The sequence below is a fragment of the Macrosteles quadrilineatus genome, unplaced genomic scaffold, assembly GCF_028750875.1.
Source record: "Macrosteles quadrilineatus isolate MER2022 unplaced genomic scaffold, UCM_ALF_1.0 Scaffold_2__2_contigs__length_208266976, whole genome shotgun sequence".
NCBI lineage: Eukaryota > Metazoa > Arthropoda > Insecta > Hemiptera > Cicadellidae > Macrosteles > Macrosteles quadrilineatus.
Genome location: NW_026542595.1, coordinates 8,436,512 through 8,453,772, shown reverse-complemented (window position 1 = coordinate 8,453,772; position 17,261 = coordinate 8,436,512). Strand labels below are relative to the sequence as shown.

The 17,261-nt window shown below is 38.0% G+C and overlaps 1 protein-coding gene across 2 annotated transcripts in view; it reads left to right on the top strand.

Moving 5' to 3' along the window:
• Positions 1-17,261, top strand: part of LOC128986324 (gametogenetin-binding protein 2-like) — an 80,133-nt gene that overhangs the window by 48,419 nt on the left and 14,453 nt on the right. Inside the window, exons 8-9 of one of the 2 annotated variants that reach the window (XM_054406644.1) lie at positions 13,370-13,468; positions 15,590-15,811. In XM_054406644.1, the coding sequence (XP_054262619.1) occupies positions 13,370-13,468; positions 15,590-15,811 (321 nt within the window). The remainder of the gene's footprint in view (positions 1-13,369; positions 13,469-15,589; positions 15,812-17,261) is intronic. The other variant, XM_054406645.1, reaches the window with a different exon arrangement.

Here is a 17,261-nt window from a genome sequence, read left to right as displayed (position 1 = left end):
TTAAGACCAATAAAACTGTAAAACGATTATTTAAAAATACTTTTTTGTGTTACAGAGCCTAGCCTACTGAAATTGGAGTTTATTGCTTTTCTTTAAATGTTAAAAACGACATTGCTATAAACTTTTAAGTGATAAGTTACTTGTACTATGAATAACACTTTTCAATGTCAAGAAATCGTCCTTTATTGTCATTATGCATAGGGCAAATTGTGCTTCAACCTAGTTGGTACAGAAAACAGTATCCAGTAACTTATCCTGAAATCGGCTTTTAATTTAAACATGTTGAAATTTGTAAAGTAAAAATAACATGTAGGCCTAGGCCTACTTGGCTATGTAACAAGTTGGCTATAGTAGGCTTGTTCTTGCAAGGACTAAACAGATATATTCCTAATAATTGAACTTGGGACTTGGTATTCGTCTTAAACCATAGCATAGCCTAGGAATTAATAGTCCTATACAAGAGCTGTTACTAGGAGCAAACTATGCTATTTTTTTCAATGTAAGTTTCATGTTATATGGAGATTTTTTTGTTACAATTATCATTTAGTCTATACATATCTTAAATCACATCAGGTAATTTCCTCTTTGTTAATTTAGTAAACCTTTGAAAAATCTTCGTAATCTAACCAAGGAAGGGCTTGTGATGATGAACCACAATCAACAGCTGAAGCAAAGGTTGATAGACCAGATTTCTCATTATTTTAAGGTTTAGTGTTGGTTTCCATTAAAATCTAAGTTGAAACACTATCGGTATAATAAACAAACTAAATTGATTACTAATTTCCCTGTCAATCACTTGCAAGCATTCAATAGCTTCTCTTGTCACCGGTAACGTTTAAACGTCGTCTGCATCTAGCGATTTTATTTTATCTGACAGTAATCATAGAGTAGTAAATTAAGGAAATGAGAGCCAAAAATGTGGATAACACAGTATCCAGTAAGTGGCCTCCATGTCCACACAACGTTGTAATAGGGAATGAAACGGGTGCAACCAGCTGTATGAAGCCAAGAAAGTAAGGCCTAATTTTTTTTTAAATCTCAGTTTGAAAGAGGTTTCACGTAAGGTTGAGGTTATGATAAAAATCACTATCTCAAACAATGATAATGTAGCGAGAAAAGTAGCTAAAATTCCGCTACAACTACTTTAAAAATGTAGCTAGCTACAGCTACAGCTACAAAATCTTAAAAGTAGCGTAGCTACAGCTAACGCTACAAAAAAAGTAGCGCGCTACTGTAGCGTCGTTACTTGTAGCGTGCTACTTCCCAACACTGCAAATTTGTATATATGTATATATATATACTAGTGGCTTGTAGGGGCAATAGTCCCTATATTCTAGTAATTATTTTGTACAAATTATTAGTCTCATGGGTTACCCTACCTTGAATATAGATTTCTTTAAATATAGACAAATTCTCTTAGAAAAACACTTAGAGATAATGTCATCATCCAAATTGTAAAATGCTAATTCTATAACAAAATTCTCTCTGAAACAACACTTGTTGTATGGTATCCATTTTGGTCGATTCCTTGGTCTTTATTTGGTTCTAGTACTATTTTAAGATCATCTGGCCTCTTTACCTATCTAAAAGCAACATAAAGTTGACCATGGTTAAAACTGGGTTTTTCAAATGAATGCCAACTTTTGTGAAGGTTCGGTTGTGTGCCTTGCGCCATAATTTCACCAAATTAAATTGTGCAATGTACCACAATGAATGCGCCCATCGTTCATTGGTCCTACGCTGTGTAATGCAATCTCATTTAAAAGTGGTAATCTATAAACAGGAATAAATTCATGTTCATCCGATTCTCATTTATTCTTCTTCCATTAATATCGTGCCAAATCTGGTGCCTGTTGTTCTCATTTCGATGAACAATACCGATGCGTGGTAGCATTGAGTATACACTGGTGGTAGTCTTCCGACATTATACATTACGGTGCAAAAGAACAATCCATTGTAAAGTATTTAGTTTAAAAGTATCAAATTGTTTGTTCAAAAGATTTTATCTAAGTTCCACTTTGTGTTGTTTACTACTTCACTAACAATTTTACAATAACAAAATAATGCACATTCAGGTGTGGTTATAATTGCTTCAATTTATATAATCACAGCTGTGTTTCCACTAAATAAAAAGACATAAAATTAGATTCCCATGCTATTTAAATGTGAATTATTTTATTCTGTAACAACCTTTTGGTGCATAATTAAGAAAAATTAATAATTTTCCCCAAAATTTCATGCCCAGACCTTTAAAATGATACCTCTCCCAGCTTCCCACGGCCTCCCGTTCGCTCACAATTTCATTGTAAAATTTTGGGCTTACGGAATTAGATATATAGATAGAAATATTATATATATAGATTTATATACATATATATGTGTGTCCGTGATTTTTGTCCAGGGATTTTATTACTTTAGTTGTGAAGCAACTATCAAAGTCCATGTTGTGATTGTTTGGAACAATGCCAACTATCACAACATGGACTTTGATAGTTGCTTCACAACTAAAGTAATAAAATCCCTTCCAAAGGATGAATGCAACCCTTCCATGTTAAGAAGGTGGGAACTGGCATTCCAGTATATAACCAATTCCAGAACTCCACCCAACCTTAACCTAACATAAACCTGTCCAAGCAGCTAGCTAAATACATAATAGGCCTAGTTTGTATATAAAATATTATATGTGTGTGTATATATAAAGTTGTGTACATAGTTGTAAATAGACTAATGAGATGTGGCAACCCTGCATAGTTCAGGGTGTATACCAACCGGGAAAACCGGGAGAACCGGGAAATAACCTTGAATTTGAAGGGACCTGGAAAAAACCGGGAAAAAGCCGGGATTTTTGGACCGATTCCGGGATTTTTATTTTTGACCCAGTAGAAGATTGTAGTTGTAAAATGCGTCTTGCCGCGATTGCGGGCGACGACGATGACCATTTCGTGACCGCGGGAGACGACGATGACGTTTCCGTGACCGCGGGAGAGGACGATGACGTTGACACGGCCGCGGGAAATATTCATGATTTTACTGACATCGCGGGCGACGACGGTGACGTTTCTCGATAACTGCGACAGGCAATGATGATGTCTACACGGCCGCGGAAGATTTTCGTCATTTGCCGTGACCGCGAAAGACAACGATGATGATTTCTACACGGCCGCGTGATATGCTCATGATTTTGCCGTGATTGCGGCCGACGACGATGACGTTTCCATGACCGCGGGAAACGACGATGACGTTTCCGTGACCGCGGGAAACGACGATGACGTTTCCGTGACCGCGGGAAACGACGATGACGTTTCCGTGACCAGGGCCGGATTTAGCATTTTTGCGCCCCTAGGCCCAAATAATTTTCCGCCCCCTAGTCTGGTCACAGTTACTTTCCTTCAAACCTTTATTAAAAACTATATCATGCCCATAGGCCTAAGTTAATTGCTTGAATACCACTCCTCGTCGTAATCATTGCAAGTTTTTTTTTTTACAGCCTTAACAAAATGCCGATTTAAACACTTTTCGCAATTTTATGCCTTTAATAAATGCTCACGTTTGTGGCCGTGGGACTGAAACAAAAAACTCAACCCACCGAGCATTCCTGCAAAAAAACGTTGAATTGATTCCAATTCCAGGCCCAAAAACATGAACTCCATACAGTACGTGATACCATAGATTAATCATACTGCTTTAGTTGATTTGTCATCGTTTTGGATTAGCCTAGCTGAAAACAATTCTTGTTATTTAAGGAGTATGTTTTATGTATGTTATTTGAACCTAGTTTATCCAAAATAAAACAATCTAATCATTAACAATGAATAGGTCGTCTCCTGTTTGTATTACAAGAAATTAAAACACACATCATAGAACTAACATTAAAATAACAAAAACAAAAATTCGTCCAAACTGACGTCCAGTGTCACCAAAATTAACTAGACATGAAAAAAATTTGAATTAACAATGCCATAATAAGTCGACTTGTGTTATATCTTTGACTATTAATACAATAGCATTATAGACTTCTGTATCCAATAGTCAATGGTTATATTTAATCTATGGTTGTACTGCATCTAGGTTATATTTCCAAAGCAAAACAGAATATTCCGGCCAACCATACCGATCCTTAGGTCTCAGGAGAAAATGACAGCATTTATGGTGCTTTGGAGGATATTGATTTTTTCTAATATCTAATGCAAACTGAGATTAATATTTTTTTGTAAATTTTAAAGGTAAATTCATTGTTGTTTTAACATTCACAACGTAATATATTAAATTTAATATTGCTATTATATATTTTAACTTGATCCTGCAGATTGTTGTAAACTAATCAAAAGATTAGTTAATAACTGTTTTGTGAGGTGAGGGTGTTAACAATGTCTAGCACGCATGCGCCCCTAATCACTGTAATCGGTAGTACCGAGTGGCAGTGCAGTGGCAATACGATGCGTACCCCTTGGGCGCTCGTCAACGTCAACATCCCTGCAGCTTACTCCCGTTTAACCAAGGTTCGTTACCAATTGTGTAACGAAATGATGCGTTATTCTGAAAAATAGTTTAAATTTCCTAACGATTATTTCTTTTTATGAACTTCAGAATCACAACTCTGTATTAAGCATATTTTTTATCAACTAAGACTATTTATTTTTATTTTTAGATATATAAAAAAAATCCTCTCAGCCGTGCGCCCTCTGGGACCTTGCGCCCATAGGCCCGGGCCTACCGGGCCTATTGGGAAATCCGGCCCTGTCCGTGACCACGAAATCAACGATGATGTTTACACTGCCGCAGGAAATATTCATTATTTTGCCGAGATCGCGGTCGACGACGATGATGTAGACACGGCCGCGGGAAATATTCATGATTTTACCGAGATCGCGGACGACGACGATGACGTTTCCGTGACTGTGGGAAGCAATGATGATGTCTACACGGCTGCAGGAAATATTCATGATTTTGCTGAGACCGCGAAAGACGACGATGATTATGTCTATACGGCCGCAGATCAACGCTGACCGCGGGAGACGACGATGATGTTTACACTGCCGCGGGAAATATTCATGATTTTGCCGAGATCGCGGACGACAACGATGACGTTCCCGTGACCCCGGGAGTCAATGATGGTGTCTACACGTCCTCGGAACATTTTCCTTATTTTGCCGAGATCGCGGAAGACGACAGTGATGACGTTTCCGTGACTGCGGGAGTCAATGATGATGTCCACACGGCCGCGATCGCGGAGATGACGATGATTACGTTTCCGTGATCGCGAGAGACGGCGATAATGTCTCCATCGATAATGTACCGCGGGAGATGTCCAGGATTTTTCTATGATAACGTAAGACTGTGATGACGTTTACGTCACTGTGGGAAGCGACCACACGACCTCAGGAAATATTCAGGATTTTGCCGCCGTAGATAATGTGTTCATAAAAAATTAAGATAATATTCAGGATTTTGCTGCTATCGAGAGAGACGATGTTTCCGGTAGCCTTAAGTAATGCTGATAATTAGGGATGGACGGGATTGAATTTTTAGTTCGGGACGGGACGGGACGGGATTTTTATTTCCTTCCCGATTTTCGGGACGGGACGGGACGGGATTTTTTTCCGTGCATAAAAAGAAAGTACTGTATTGCAGTTACCAAAAAAAGACATACGAAATCAATTTTTACCATTTGTGGCACTGATCTATAAAAACCAAAAAATGGGTAACAATTTCCAGGTACCTATAGTAACTTGTGACTCGCGGGTCACGGGGTTATCGTCTGTATGACTCACGGTCACGGCGAGATCGTCGTCATGACTCGCGATCACGGCGCGATCGTCGGTATGACTCGCGGTCACGACGCGATCGTCGTCATGACTCGCGGTCACGGCGCGATCGTCGGTAGGACTCCGCGGTCACGGCGCGATCGTCGGTATGACTCCGCGGTCACGGGGTTATCGTTGGTATGACTCGCGGTCACGGCATGATCGTCGGTATGACTCGCGAACACGGCTCGATCGTCAGCATGACTCCGCGGTCACGGCGCGATCGTCGTCATGACTCGCGGTCACGGCGCGATCGTCGGTATGACTCGCGGTCACGGCGCGATCGTCGGTAGGACTCCGCGGTCACGGCGCGATCGTCGGTATGACTCCGCGGTCACGGGGTTATCGTTGGTATGACTCGCGGTCACGGCATGATCGTCGGTATGACTCGCGAACACGGCTCGATCGTCGTCATGACTCGCGGTCACGGCGCGATCGTCGGTAGGACTCCGCGGTCACGGCGCGATCGTCGGTATGACTCCGCGGTCACGGGGTTATCGTTGGTATGACTCGCGGTCACGGCATGATCGTCGGTATGACTTGCGGTCACGGCGCGATCGTCGGTAGGACCTCGCGGTCACGGCGCGATCGTCGGTATGACTCCGCGGTCACGGCGCGATCGTCGGTATGACTCGCGGTCACAGCGCGATCGTCGGTATGACTCGCGATCACGGCTCGATCGTCAGCATGACTCCGCGATCACGGCGCGATCGTCGTTATGACTCGCGGTCACGGCATGATCGTCGGTATGACTTGCGGTCACAGCGCGATCGTCGGTATGACTCGCGATCACGGCTCGATCGTCAGCATGACTCCGCGATCACGGCGCGATCGTCGTTATGACTCGCGGTCACGGCATGATCGTCGGTATGACTTGCGGTCACGGCGCGATCGTCGGTAGGACCTCGCGGTCATGGCGCGATCGTCGGTATGACTCCGCGGTCACGGCGCGATCGTCGTCATGACTCGCGGTCACGGCGCGATCGTCGGTATGACTCGCGGTCACGGCGCGATCGTCCGTAGGACTCCGCGGTCACGGCGCGATCGTCGGTATGACTTCGTCTCCTGCGTTCGCGGACCTATCGCTCGCAATAACGGCGTTATCGGCACTCGCGAAGCGGAAAAATCGCCGACGATCGGACCAAATCCCGTCCCGAAAAATTCCCGAGTCAAATGTAATCCCGTCCCGATAATCGGGAATATTTTTTTCCCGAAAAATTCCCGAAATTTCGGGACCCGTCCATCCCTACTGATAATGAAAATTATTACTATAATAAGGATTATTATTTTTTCAACACTAGCTCACTGGACTTTGAAAAAAATTTGATGTGTATTGTATACTTTAAGCTGCAAGTCTTAAATTGATTATAGTTTAAGTGGAACCAAACAGATACGCGGGAACCTGGAAAAACTTTGAAAAACCAGGAAAAAACCTGGAATTTCACTTTAATAAAATAGTATACACCCTGATACTAACAGCCATCAGCCATGACAGCAGCCATCTTGTAATTTATAAACTCTCTCTACACTTGACAAAGTCCCTTAGGGGACGAAATATTGTGTGCAAAATATTTTTCTACTTGTTCTATGGCCTACCCACACTTTCAAGGTAAGCTAGCTGCTATCCTCCTTTTTCTACCATTTATATATTTTTAGGTCATTTTTACGTTTAAAACATTAAAACGAGTCTTATCTCTATTTCTGTCTTTCTGTAACACTCAAGATGGCATTTTACGCTATCTTCTCCAGGAAAACAAGAGTATAGAGGGTGGCCAAATTATTAGACTAGACATATGTACTGTAGTTTTATGCATTTTTGACTTAACTTAGAATTTGATTAGAAAACCTGTATAAACTAAAATAAAACTGCCTAATTTGGTATGGACTACAGTATAAAATCAATTTATATTATGCTTGAATGTTTTTGTATTGTTTTTGTATTGATTCTGATGGTATTGGCAGCACTGAATCAGCTGTTATTTCTTTTACAAAACATTCAAGAATAATATAAATTAGTTTTATACTGTAGTCCATACCAAATTAGGCAGTTTTATTTTAGTTTATACGTGTTTTCTAACCAAATTAAAAGTTAAGTCAAAAATGCATTAAACTACAGTACATATGTCTAGTCTAATAATTTGGCCACCCACTGTACCTATCAAGATCCAAGTCATTTACTGGATTGGCGAGAGTGTCTTTAGCCATTAAAATATGGCCTCACTACTTCATAAATAAAATTACATATTCATCTATGAAATAACGAACAGCTGTTCGGATCAAGATTATTTTTTCTAGCTGTCACTTATATGTTTACAAATGTTGTTTACAAATACCGCAGCAATTTTCGATCACGTTTTGAAAGCAAATCCCAACCAAGTGAGATTTAAAACGTTTTTCTTACATAATGGGTTTAATAATCGCAAGTGCGATAATGCGTAATGAAAGTAAATAACTAGACATCATCCAGGTCAGGAACCAGAGATTCTTTGTGTAAAAAATTGTTCTTGAGTTTTGATAACCAGAAAGAAGACCTTAAATCAGTGTTGTATACGGCTGGGAAACTTAAATTTATTAATGATCGTCACCAATAGCTTAGGAACAAGGTTTCCACTCATTGACTGCGCTTCAATTGTGGTTGTGTAAAGTGTAAGTAAAAAATCACAACTGCAGTGGGTGATTGTAACAGAGGTTTACGGATGATGCTAAACTCGCTTTTCCAATGTGTCACTTTCTGTTCCTACCATTGGCTATATATATAGTCAATAGTTCCTACTCACCGTGTGATGCAATCGCTGGACCATACAGCCAACAGGCCCATATCCCATCTCTTGGGTACGTACGCCTACCCAATTATTCATAACAACCTTTTCGACGAGGATAATTTTTCTCTAAAATTACAAACGTCCAAAACCCCAATGTTGTGTGATTTTTGTCACAATTCCTTCTAATGTTAATAGATATACCAATCATTGTTTAGGGAATTCGTAATATATTAAATATCAAAATGTTGTTTGTATAAGTTTGTTTTATTTTAAACTGACACTGATAAGTTTGCATTAAAGTTGTTTACAATTAAAGCAATTTATGGGAAATAACTTTGATTGCCGATAACTTTTTACGAGAAAATCCAAAACCAAGAGATCAATAACCTCGGGACTTGATTAACGCATATAATTGGTCGGATGTACTATAATTCTTAACTGTAAACGTTGGTTTTTGGTACTGGTTCTTTTCCTTAGAACCGTTGGTAGCAGCAAGAATCATTTTTACATTAGTTATTGTTGGTGTTGCACCTTATTTATTACAGGCGAATTCAATTTAATTGATGTCTTAACTGTATAAGTTTTGCTTTTTCTGTCTGGATTCAAAAATTTTAGTAAAAAATTTATTCAGCAAACCATCATGATTTGTTTAAACGCTTTACGTTGTTTATGTATCAATAGTTCGTGGTAATTTCAGTAATTTTATTATAAATTACCAATCTTAATCGTCTGTGCTTCATTTCACATAGTAAGCCGTAATTTTTATAGCATTTCGGGTCATCTTCGGTCCAAGCAAATATAAATTGCTATGATTAAATTTGATGACATTAACAAAGATTTCAAATACTAAATTGTATGTACTTTGTTATCCTTAGAGCGTAGCAAATTCCCTAATTAAGTTCTGTATTTTTGTGTATGTCTGTTGGTAACGCATTAATGTCCTTATTTCTCAGTGTTTCACGGAAAGGACAAGAGCACCTTGATAGTGAAAATGTCAACCCAAATAAAGTGTTGAATTGTGAGGTTAAGGTAGTACCTTAAATACTTTTTAACTATTGTGGAAAGTAACTTTCAATTATAGGCCTACCTTAGGGCTATGCCTCATAGATCTATAAAGCATTTTTTTAGGTTAATCATTGGGTTTAACATATGGACCAACACGATCCGGGTGAAATTTAATTGTGAAGCATTGGTTTTGCCTTGAAACTGTCAGATACTGTATTTGCGAAGGTATATATATAGGCCTAATATCTGTTTTGCCAGCATATCTGAAAATATGCCAACCAAATGCTGTTCTTCATATAAGAATGTTTCAACTGACTATGATAAGATCCCCGTGCGTAGAACGGGCACACAGCTAATATATATATACTAGCTGTGTACCCGTTCTACGCACGGGGATCTTATAATATTCAGTTGAAACCTTCTTATATAACGAACAGCAGTTGGTTTGCATATTTTAAGATATGCTGGCCAAACTATTATACATAGCTTCATTTTATGTTGTTTTTTGTTGTTCCGGATCGGTATGACAATCAATAAAAGGTTAAATTACCTCTGTGTCTGCCGGTCGATCCTATAACGGTAGGCTTACTTTTATTTTTACTATCTGATCTCGTTTGCATGGCTCAATCACGTCCTGGTTGAAGTTCGTTCGCTACGCTCACTCACCTGTATGTTGGAGCTCGTTCGCTGCGCTCACTTTCCTTCAGGTTAGCTCGTTCGCTACGCTCACTTGCCTTCAGGTTAGCTCGTTCGCTACGCTCACTCGCCTCCAGGTTGCAAATTAGCTGTTGTCATAAATGTAAAAGAAATAATAGTGCTAGTGCTGCACCCTGTTGGTAATCCTTGTAACTTTAATGCTATTGAACATCACAGAACAGAACCAACTTGTTTAATTGAAACAGCTGTTAAGATTCAATAATTTCATTTCTCATAAGGTTAACATGGGCTTCCAGAAATTCCACGTCAAAAATCGACAAAAACTTGATTTTCAAGGGTTTACTGTTAAATATCTAACTGTCTCATATTCGATGAAATACGTCTAAAACCATCTCATATATGTATAGTATTTGGAAAATAAGTTTCAGGCGGGACAGTGCTATAGTTATTGAGGAGTAGTTGTAATAAAGTGCGTATTTTAGCGTTACCAAGAGAATGACAGATAGACAGACAGACAGACAGACAGACAGACAGACAGAAATTGAGATAAGGTTTGATTCGGTTTCTCTGACCTATGAAATGTAAAAATAACCAAAAAGTTCATTATTCTAAGCAATGTACAGACAAAACTCTAATTTTATTTATATAGATATATATATATATATATCTATATATATATATATATACATTATTGAAAACTTAAGTACCCTTTGAAAACTCATTTGAAAAGGGTACTTAGTTTTTAATAATGTATTTATATATCAACATAAGAGCTCTAATCACCGTAATATCCATAATATATATACATATATAACATTTTGAACGGATGGTGTTTTTGGCCTCTAGGCACATCAAAATGAAAAAGTAAGGCCTCTTTTATGCACGGCGTTTTCCGTCGGGCGGAATCTATTAGAATCTATCGGGCTTTCCGTCGGTGAGTGTTTTAACATGGGATCAAATGGGACCCTTTTATGCACGACGGAATCTCCGTCGTGTTTCAGAATTCCGTCGGAGGCCTTAGACTCCGCCGAGTTTCGGCGTTTCGTGGAGCGTGTTTTTACATAGGTTCAAATGGAACCCTTTTATGCAACTGCATTTTCCGTCGGGCGGAATGTAGTGCTGCCAACCTACCCCACGCTCTGTCATCTACAGTATTGAAATCACCTACGGTAATCATTGTAAATAGAATATCATTATTCATTGTAATTGATTGAAGAGTACAAATAAAGTGATGTAATTAGGGAAAAAATTACTGCATGAGAATTAATTACATTTTTGTTTAAATCCGCGGAATAATACAAACTTACTGTTTCGTAGGAACTTCTCAAACTTTTCCCCATCATTTCGCAGCAACCCATATAGGTTTGTGAAAGCCCCATCCACCCTACGACTGTCATTAACCGGGTGTACAGCCCATCTCCTTCGCCGTCGTCTATTTCTCTTCATGTACAAATAAGTATACTGTACACTAGGGATGGACGAGATTGGATTTTTAGTTCGAGACGAGACGAGACGAGATTTTTTATTTCTCATAAAATTTTGAGACGAGATCGAGACGAGATTTCTCTTCTCATACACAACGGGAAATGCACATTCGAAATTTTTACCTGATTTTGTAACATTGTTAGATGACTGTTTAAATACTAAAATAATGATAATAGGCAAGAATATTTACAATCTTTTATTAAATAACATCAGCATAACATTTTTTTATTAATCACGCCTAACATATTAAAAATGCCTACAATTAGGAAACATGGTGATATCAGTTAGGATAGATTTCAACTTATCCTAAAATAAAATAAATCATAAAATAAAAGCAATATTAATTTTTATAAAATAGTTACTTGTTTTGACTTTTTTATAGTAATAAAACATTCCTCACACTGCTTACACTTAACAAAACTTCTCAAATGTTATTAAAGTAATATTATTAAAATAATGAAAGTAATATTTACATTAAAAGAATTAAAGTAATATTTACATTAAAAGAATTAATTAAATAAGAACGCCTTCGAAAAGGAAACGCAACTACAACACGCTCCTGTATTGCGGGTATTGCATTGACTTTCTGCAGGCGTTTTTTTTTTTTTTTTTTTTTATTCTCGTCTCGATAAAAATCTCGGCCAAAAAGTAATCTCGTCTCGTGTAACGAGATTGAAAATTTCCCGAAAATTTCCCGAAATTTCGAGACTTGACCATCCCTACTGTACACCAATACACAAGGATCCATCTTGGGTCACTGACGATGGCAAAATGAACGAAGCTGGTAGCACTGACCACCCCCACCACGGGCATCAGCGGATTCCGCTCGGCGGAGAAACTGCATAAAAGGAACATCGATTTCGCCCGACGATTTCGCCCGACCGAAAACGCCGTGCATAAAAGAGGCCTAAATCGGCCACGGACCTAGGTCTTTACTTTACCACCTACGATAATTGCTACTTCCCCTTAGGGAAATTCAGTAAAAATGGTATCGGTATCGAGAATTGGTTTTTTAGGCATCGGTACCGGGGATCGATAAATTTTTGGTATCGACACATCACTAAAAAAAAACTAGACACCCTGGATATAGTTGCACGGCTTCAATTTAATGCAATTTTTATTGGTTCGGTTTTTGTTTGATCACTTATTAGTTTTTTGTTATCAATTCTCCTTTTTTATTTTCTCTTTTAAATTGATAAAATATTTGAAGGATAAAAACCCACTTATATTTTTAGCCTTAGCCATACTAATGATAATTTTCGATGTGTTAAGTTTATTTTTGGTGGTGGTAGTTTTTTTTTTTTTTTTTTTTTTTTTTTTTGCAGGGACTATTGCTAGAACCCCTTCTCACTATAAACTTATGATACAAGTGTATTAGTTTATACATTTTAAAACTAACAACCCCCTTTAGGAATAACCCTGCATAGGCTAGGTTTGCCTGTACATAAGCTTTATGAATTGATACGTTTTTTAGGAGATTAGGGTTCCTTTCTTTCATTCTCAAAATATTATTATCTTCACCCATGATCACGGCAAAATTATTGCATAACCACCAGTAAACTAAAACCGACAACCTACTTTAAAAACCAACCCATCCCAGATTCTAATTATTAGGCCTACCTAAATAATTTTAATTACATATGCATATATTTACAGTGCGAGTCAGAAGATCAACCTGATGTTTGTGGACATACAGAAGATGACTGTGTTTGTACTGTAGACAAGCCTAATCCTAAGAATATTGACCGCCAGAAGGTATATGACACTTCTTCAATTTGTAACATTTTTACTCGTTTATGTTTCAAAATATGTGAAAAATCTTTGAAAAATATCTTACCTGCTGTTGGGTAAAATGTGTATTATTTTAAGCAAAGTTCCCTCCTGGGACGTATCTTTTACTGTAGATCTGTAGATACTGTGGTAAGATTTATTTGCCATTGAACTGTTTTTTTTTAATTTTATGGTCCAAAATCAATTGTTTTACATACACAGGAAGTTTACTAAAAATATTTTAGAGTGCCATTCATAACTTGATTTTACCTACAAATAAAAAATAGTAAAGGAAATTTGTTTTAAATTTGTAGTTTAAAAAAAGACACATAGTTCCAATTTCCACTTTTAGGAAAACAAATTGTACGACTGTTGTTTTTTTAACTTAAGGCTGTTTTTGCGTATAGCTCCCTAGTTCATGTGTATACCGGTATGAGGCATCTCCCTGTTTAGTGACATCATTGGTGAAGAGAATTGCTCCAATTGTAGCACTGTAGCTGATGTGTACGCTTAGCTGTGTGTCTGTCTAGTAAATGTTTTAAATTATTAAGTCTTCCCCCGCATGTGAGATAAGGTCTTTAGTAAGTAAGGTAATCTTGACATATTTTTAAAACTGTCCTTGACATATTTTATGTTATGGTCATTATGAATCCAAACAGAATGGTACAACCCAAATTGCTGTAAAATATACAGTTCACAATCGTCGGTATGACTCCGCGGTCACGACACGTTCATCAGCATGACTCCGCGGTCACGGGGTGACCGTCGGTATGACTCGCGGTCACGGCGTGATCGTCGGTATGACTCCGCGGTCATGGCGCGATCGTCGTTATGACTCCGCGGTCACGGCACGATCATCGTTATGACTCCGCGGTCATGGGGTGCTCGTCGGTATGACTCGCAATTACGGCATGATCGTCGGTATGACTCCGCGGTCACGGGGGGATCGTTGGTATGACTTGCGGTCATGGCATGATAGTCGGTATGACTCGCGATAACGGCATGATCGTCAGTATGACTCCGCGGTCACGGGACGATCGTTGGTATGACTCCACGGTCTCGGCGGGAACATCGGTAGGACTCCGCGGTCACGGCGCAATCTTCGAATTGACTTCGCCTCCTGCGTTCGCGGAACATCTCTCGCGATAGCGGCGTTATTGTCACTCGCGAAGCGGCAAAATCGCCGACGATCGCACTAAATCCCGGCCCTAAAAATTCCCGAACCAAATGTTATCCCGTCTCGAATATCGGGAATATTTTTTTCCCGAAAATTTCCCGAAATTTCGGGACCCGTCCATCCCTATTAAGTACTGGTTAGTGCTAAATTTTATAATTAAATTTGTGTTTTCCAAACAAAATATTTTATTTAAGTTACACTAAACTCCCAATGGACCGTACTTGCATTATCCGCGTTGCGGCTTAACAGGGTTACATTAAAGGAAATTCTAATAAAATGCAGACAGACAGTCATAATTAGCAACACGAGTCAATGTTTTTAAACTGTAAGTCATTGTTTTTTAAACTGCAGGGTCTTTTTCTCAGAAAGAAGTGCAGCAGGATGTAAAAAACTGTATATCACTGTCTCCAGCAGGCCTTCGGGTGTCAATGACCCTCCCCTCTTATACCTCCCATTTGCAATGCAATACTCCTATTGCAGACAAAATTGTGTAACGAAACAAGAAATTAGAGTAAAAAAAAGATATTTCTCTGTTCAAAAACAGAAAACTGCCACAGATTATTTTCAAGGAAATTAATTCACGGTAGTTTGTCTTGTAAATTATATTTTATTTGATCTTAAAGACTACATCTTCTTTGTATTTACGTTTGTCATTGGGTTCAAATACTTGTCATTGTAAATTCCTGTCAAATACAACATTCAGTTATGTTTTAATGTAATATAATTATGTTAGGTACCTTAATTTAATACTGTCTTTTATTTTAATGCCAATTCCTATTCAATAGTATTTTGCGGATTATCCACGATTTTACGTATCTGGTAAGCCTCAACCCTACTTTATCCCGGTTTATCAGTAGGCCTACCTAGTTGAGTGTATAGCTTAAACCTTTATTCCAAAAGTATATTGTTTCATAGATGATTTTTTTCAGCTGCAAGTTCTGGATCGGAAGATGAAAGGATCACCGACTTGTTCATGTGCAGATTGTGTAAAAAACAAAAAAAGTGCAGTGAAAGTGACTAATAGTGTAACAAAGAGTAAATCAAAATGTGCTGGGCAAGCAGAGAACCTAGAATTCCCAGCGATAGTCAGCACAGAGAAAAACAAAAACTTAAACTCATTAAGTCCATGTGAATCTTGTGTAAATGCCCAGGTATGTTATCTATCTCTCTAATAAGTTTTCTTAAAGTTTAAGTTTGTGAGGAATCAACTCACAGGGTGTCCACATTCTGGAAAGTCAGGGATAGTCATGGAAAGTCATGGAAAAAAATTATGGTCATTGAAAGTCATGGAAATAGGCAAAAAGTCATGGAAATCCCCAATGATGGATGGATTTCAGGGGACCTTTCAATGCTCTAGTCGGCCGTGACCGCGACTATTGTAGCATTTTTCCGAATTTTTAACAAATGTACGACAATTTCAATCTATACAGTTGTCTTAGTTTGGGTTTTGAGTTTTTATTAGATCATTGTTGTACCTATTGTACTCCATTGTTATCTGTTAATACATATTTCAATATTTTCTGTGAAATAACTTGTCTAGGCAGTATTATTCGTGTGTGTACGGTATATTTTCATTTTTGAGTTTAGTTCGTGAGTCATGGAAATCAATGGTTAATGGTCATGGAAAGTCAGGGAAATTGATGACAAAATTTCTGTGGACACCCTGACTCACATCCAAGTTGCTTAATAGAAATCCACGGAAAGTAAATAACCTATCATTTGGCAAGGTTCCTAGACCTTCAAGTCCACTGGACTTTTTTGTGTGGCTATGTGGATTACATGGTCTACTCATCTTCAGTGAACGATAATCAGGAAATTCACAACCAGATAATAAATGCAGATGTACTAGTCAGAGGAACGTTGTATTTTAAAGTTACTGTTGACGCCACGTGCTAAAAAACTTGGCTGTGTATCAGGGAAAACGGAGGACATTTTGAAAAAAAAATGTAATTGGTATCAAGAAGTAGAAGACAGCTATTCAAACTTGTTTAGTACTGTGTGTTAATAAACTTTAACACTTTAACTTAAAAGTATTTCTGGGGGGTTAACAATTAATTTAGTAATGAAAGATCATTTGGCTGAGTTATTTTCCATTAGCATTTGTTTAAGCACTACAATCAATTATCTACCCTGTGAGGTTATATTATCCAATAATAAGAAGTTTAACACATGCAATTTTTTTGGGAACGGGGGTTTATGGGGTAAAAATAGGTTTTTTTCATTTTTGACCTTAAAAACACCAAATTTTACTATTTCTTTTCAAACCATTTTGTAGAGCTAAAAAAAACAAATAACTTAGTATATTGAAGCATCATTGTGCGCCTAATGGTTACGGAGAAAATTCTAAAAAATTGTAAATTTAAAATTCCTATGTTATTCTTATGGAGAATATGTCAACTGTTGTAATTTGCTTGTTAATGAACATATTTTGATCGAATTTGGAAAATACATTCATTTTTTACTAAACTGTTTATATGTTTTACAACAAAAAACACTTTTTTACCCTCCCTGTTATAGCAAACCTAAGTACTCGTTAAACTAATTCTATTTAAATAATTTATAATTTTAAAAAAAACTGTTCAATCAAAACGTTTTTTAACG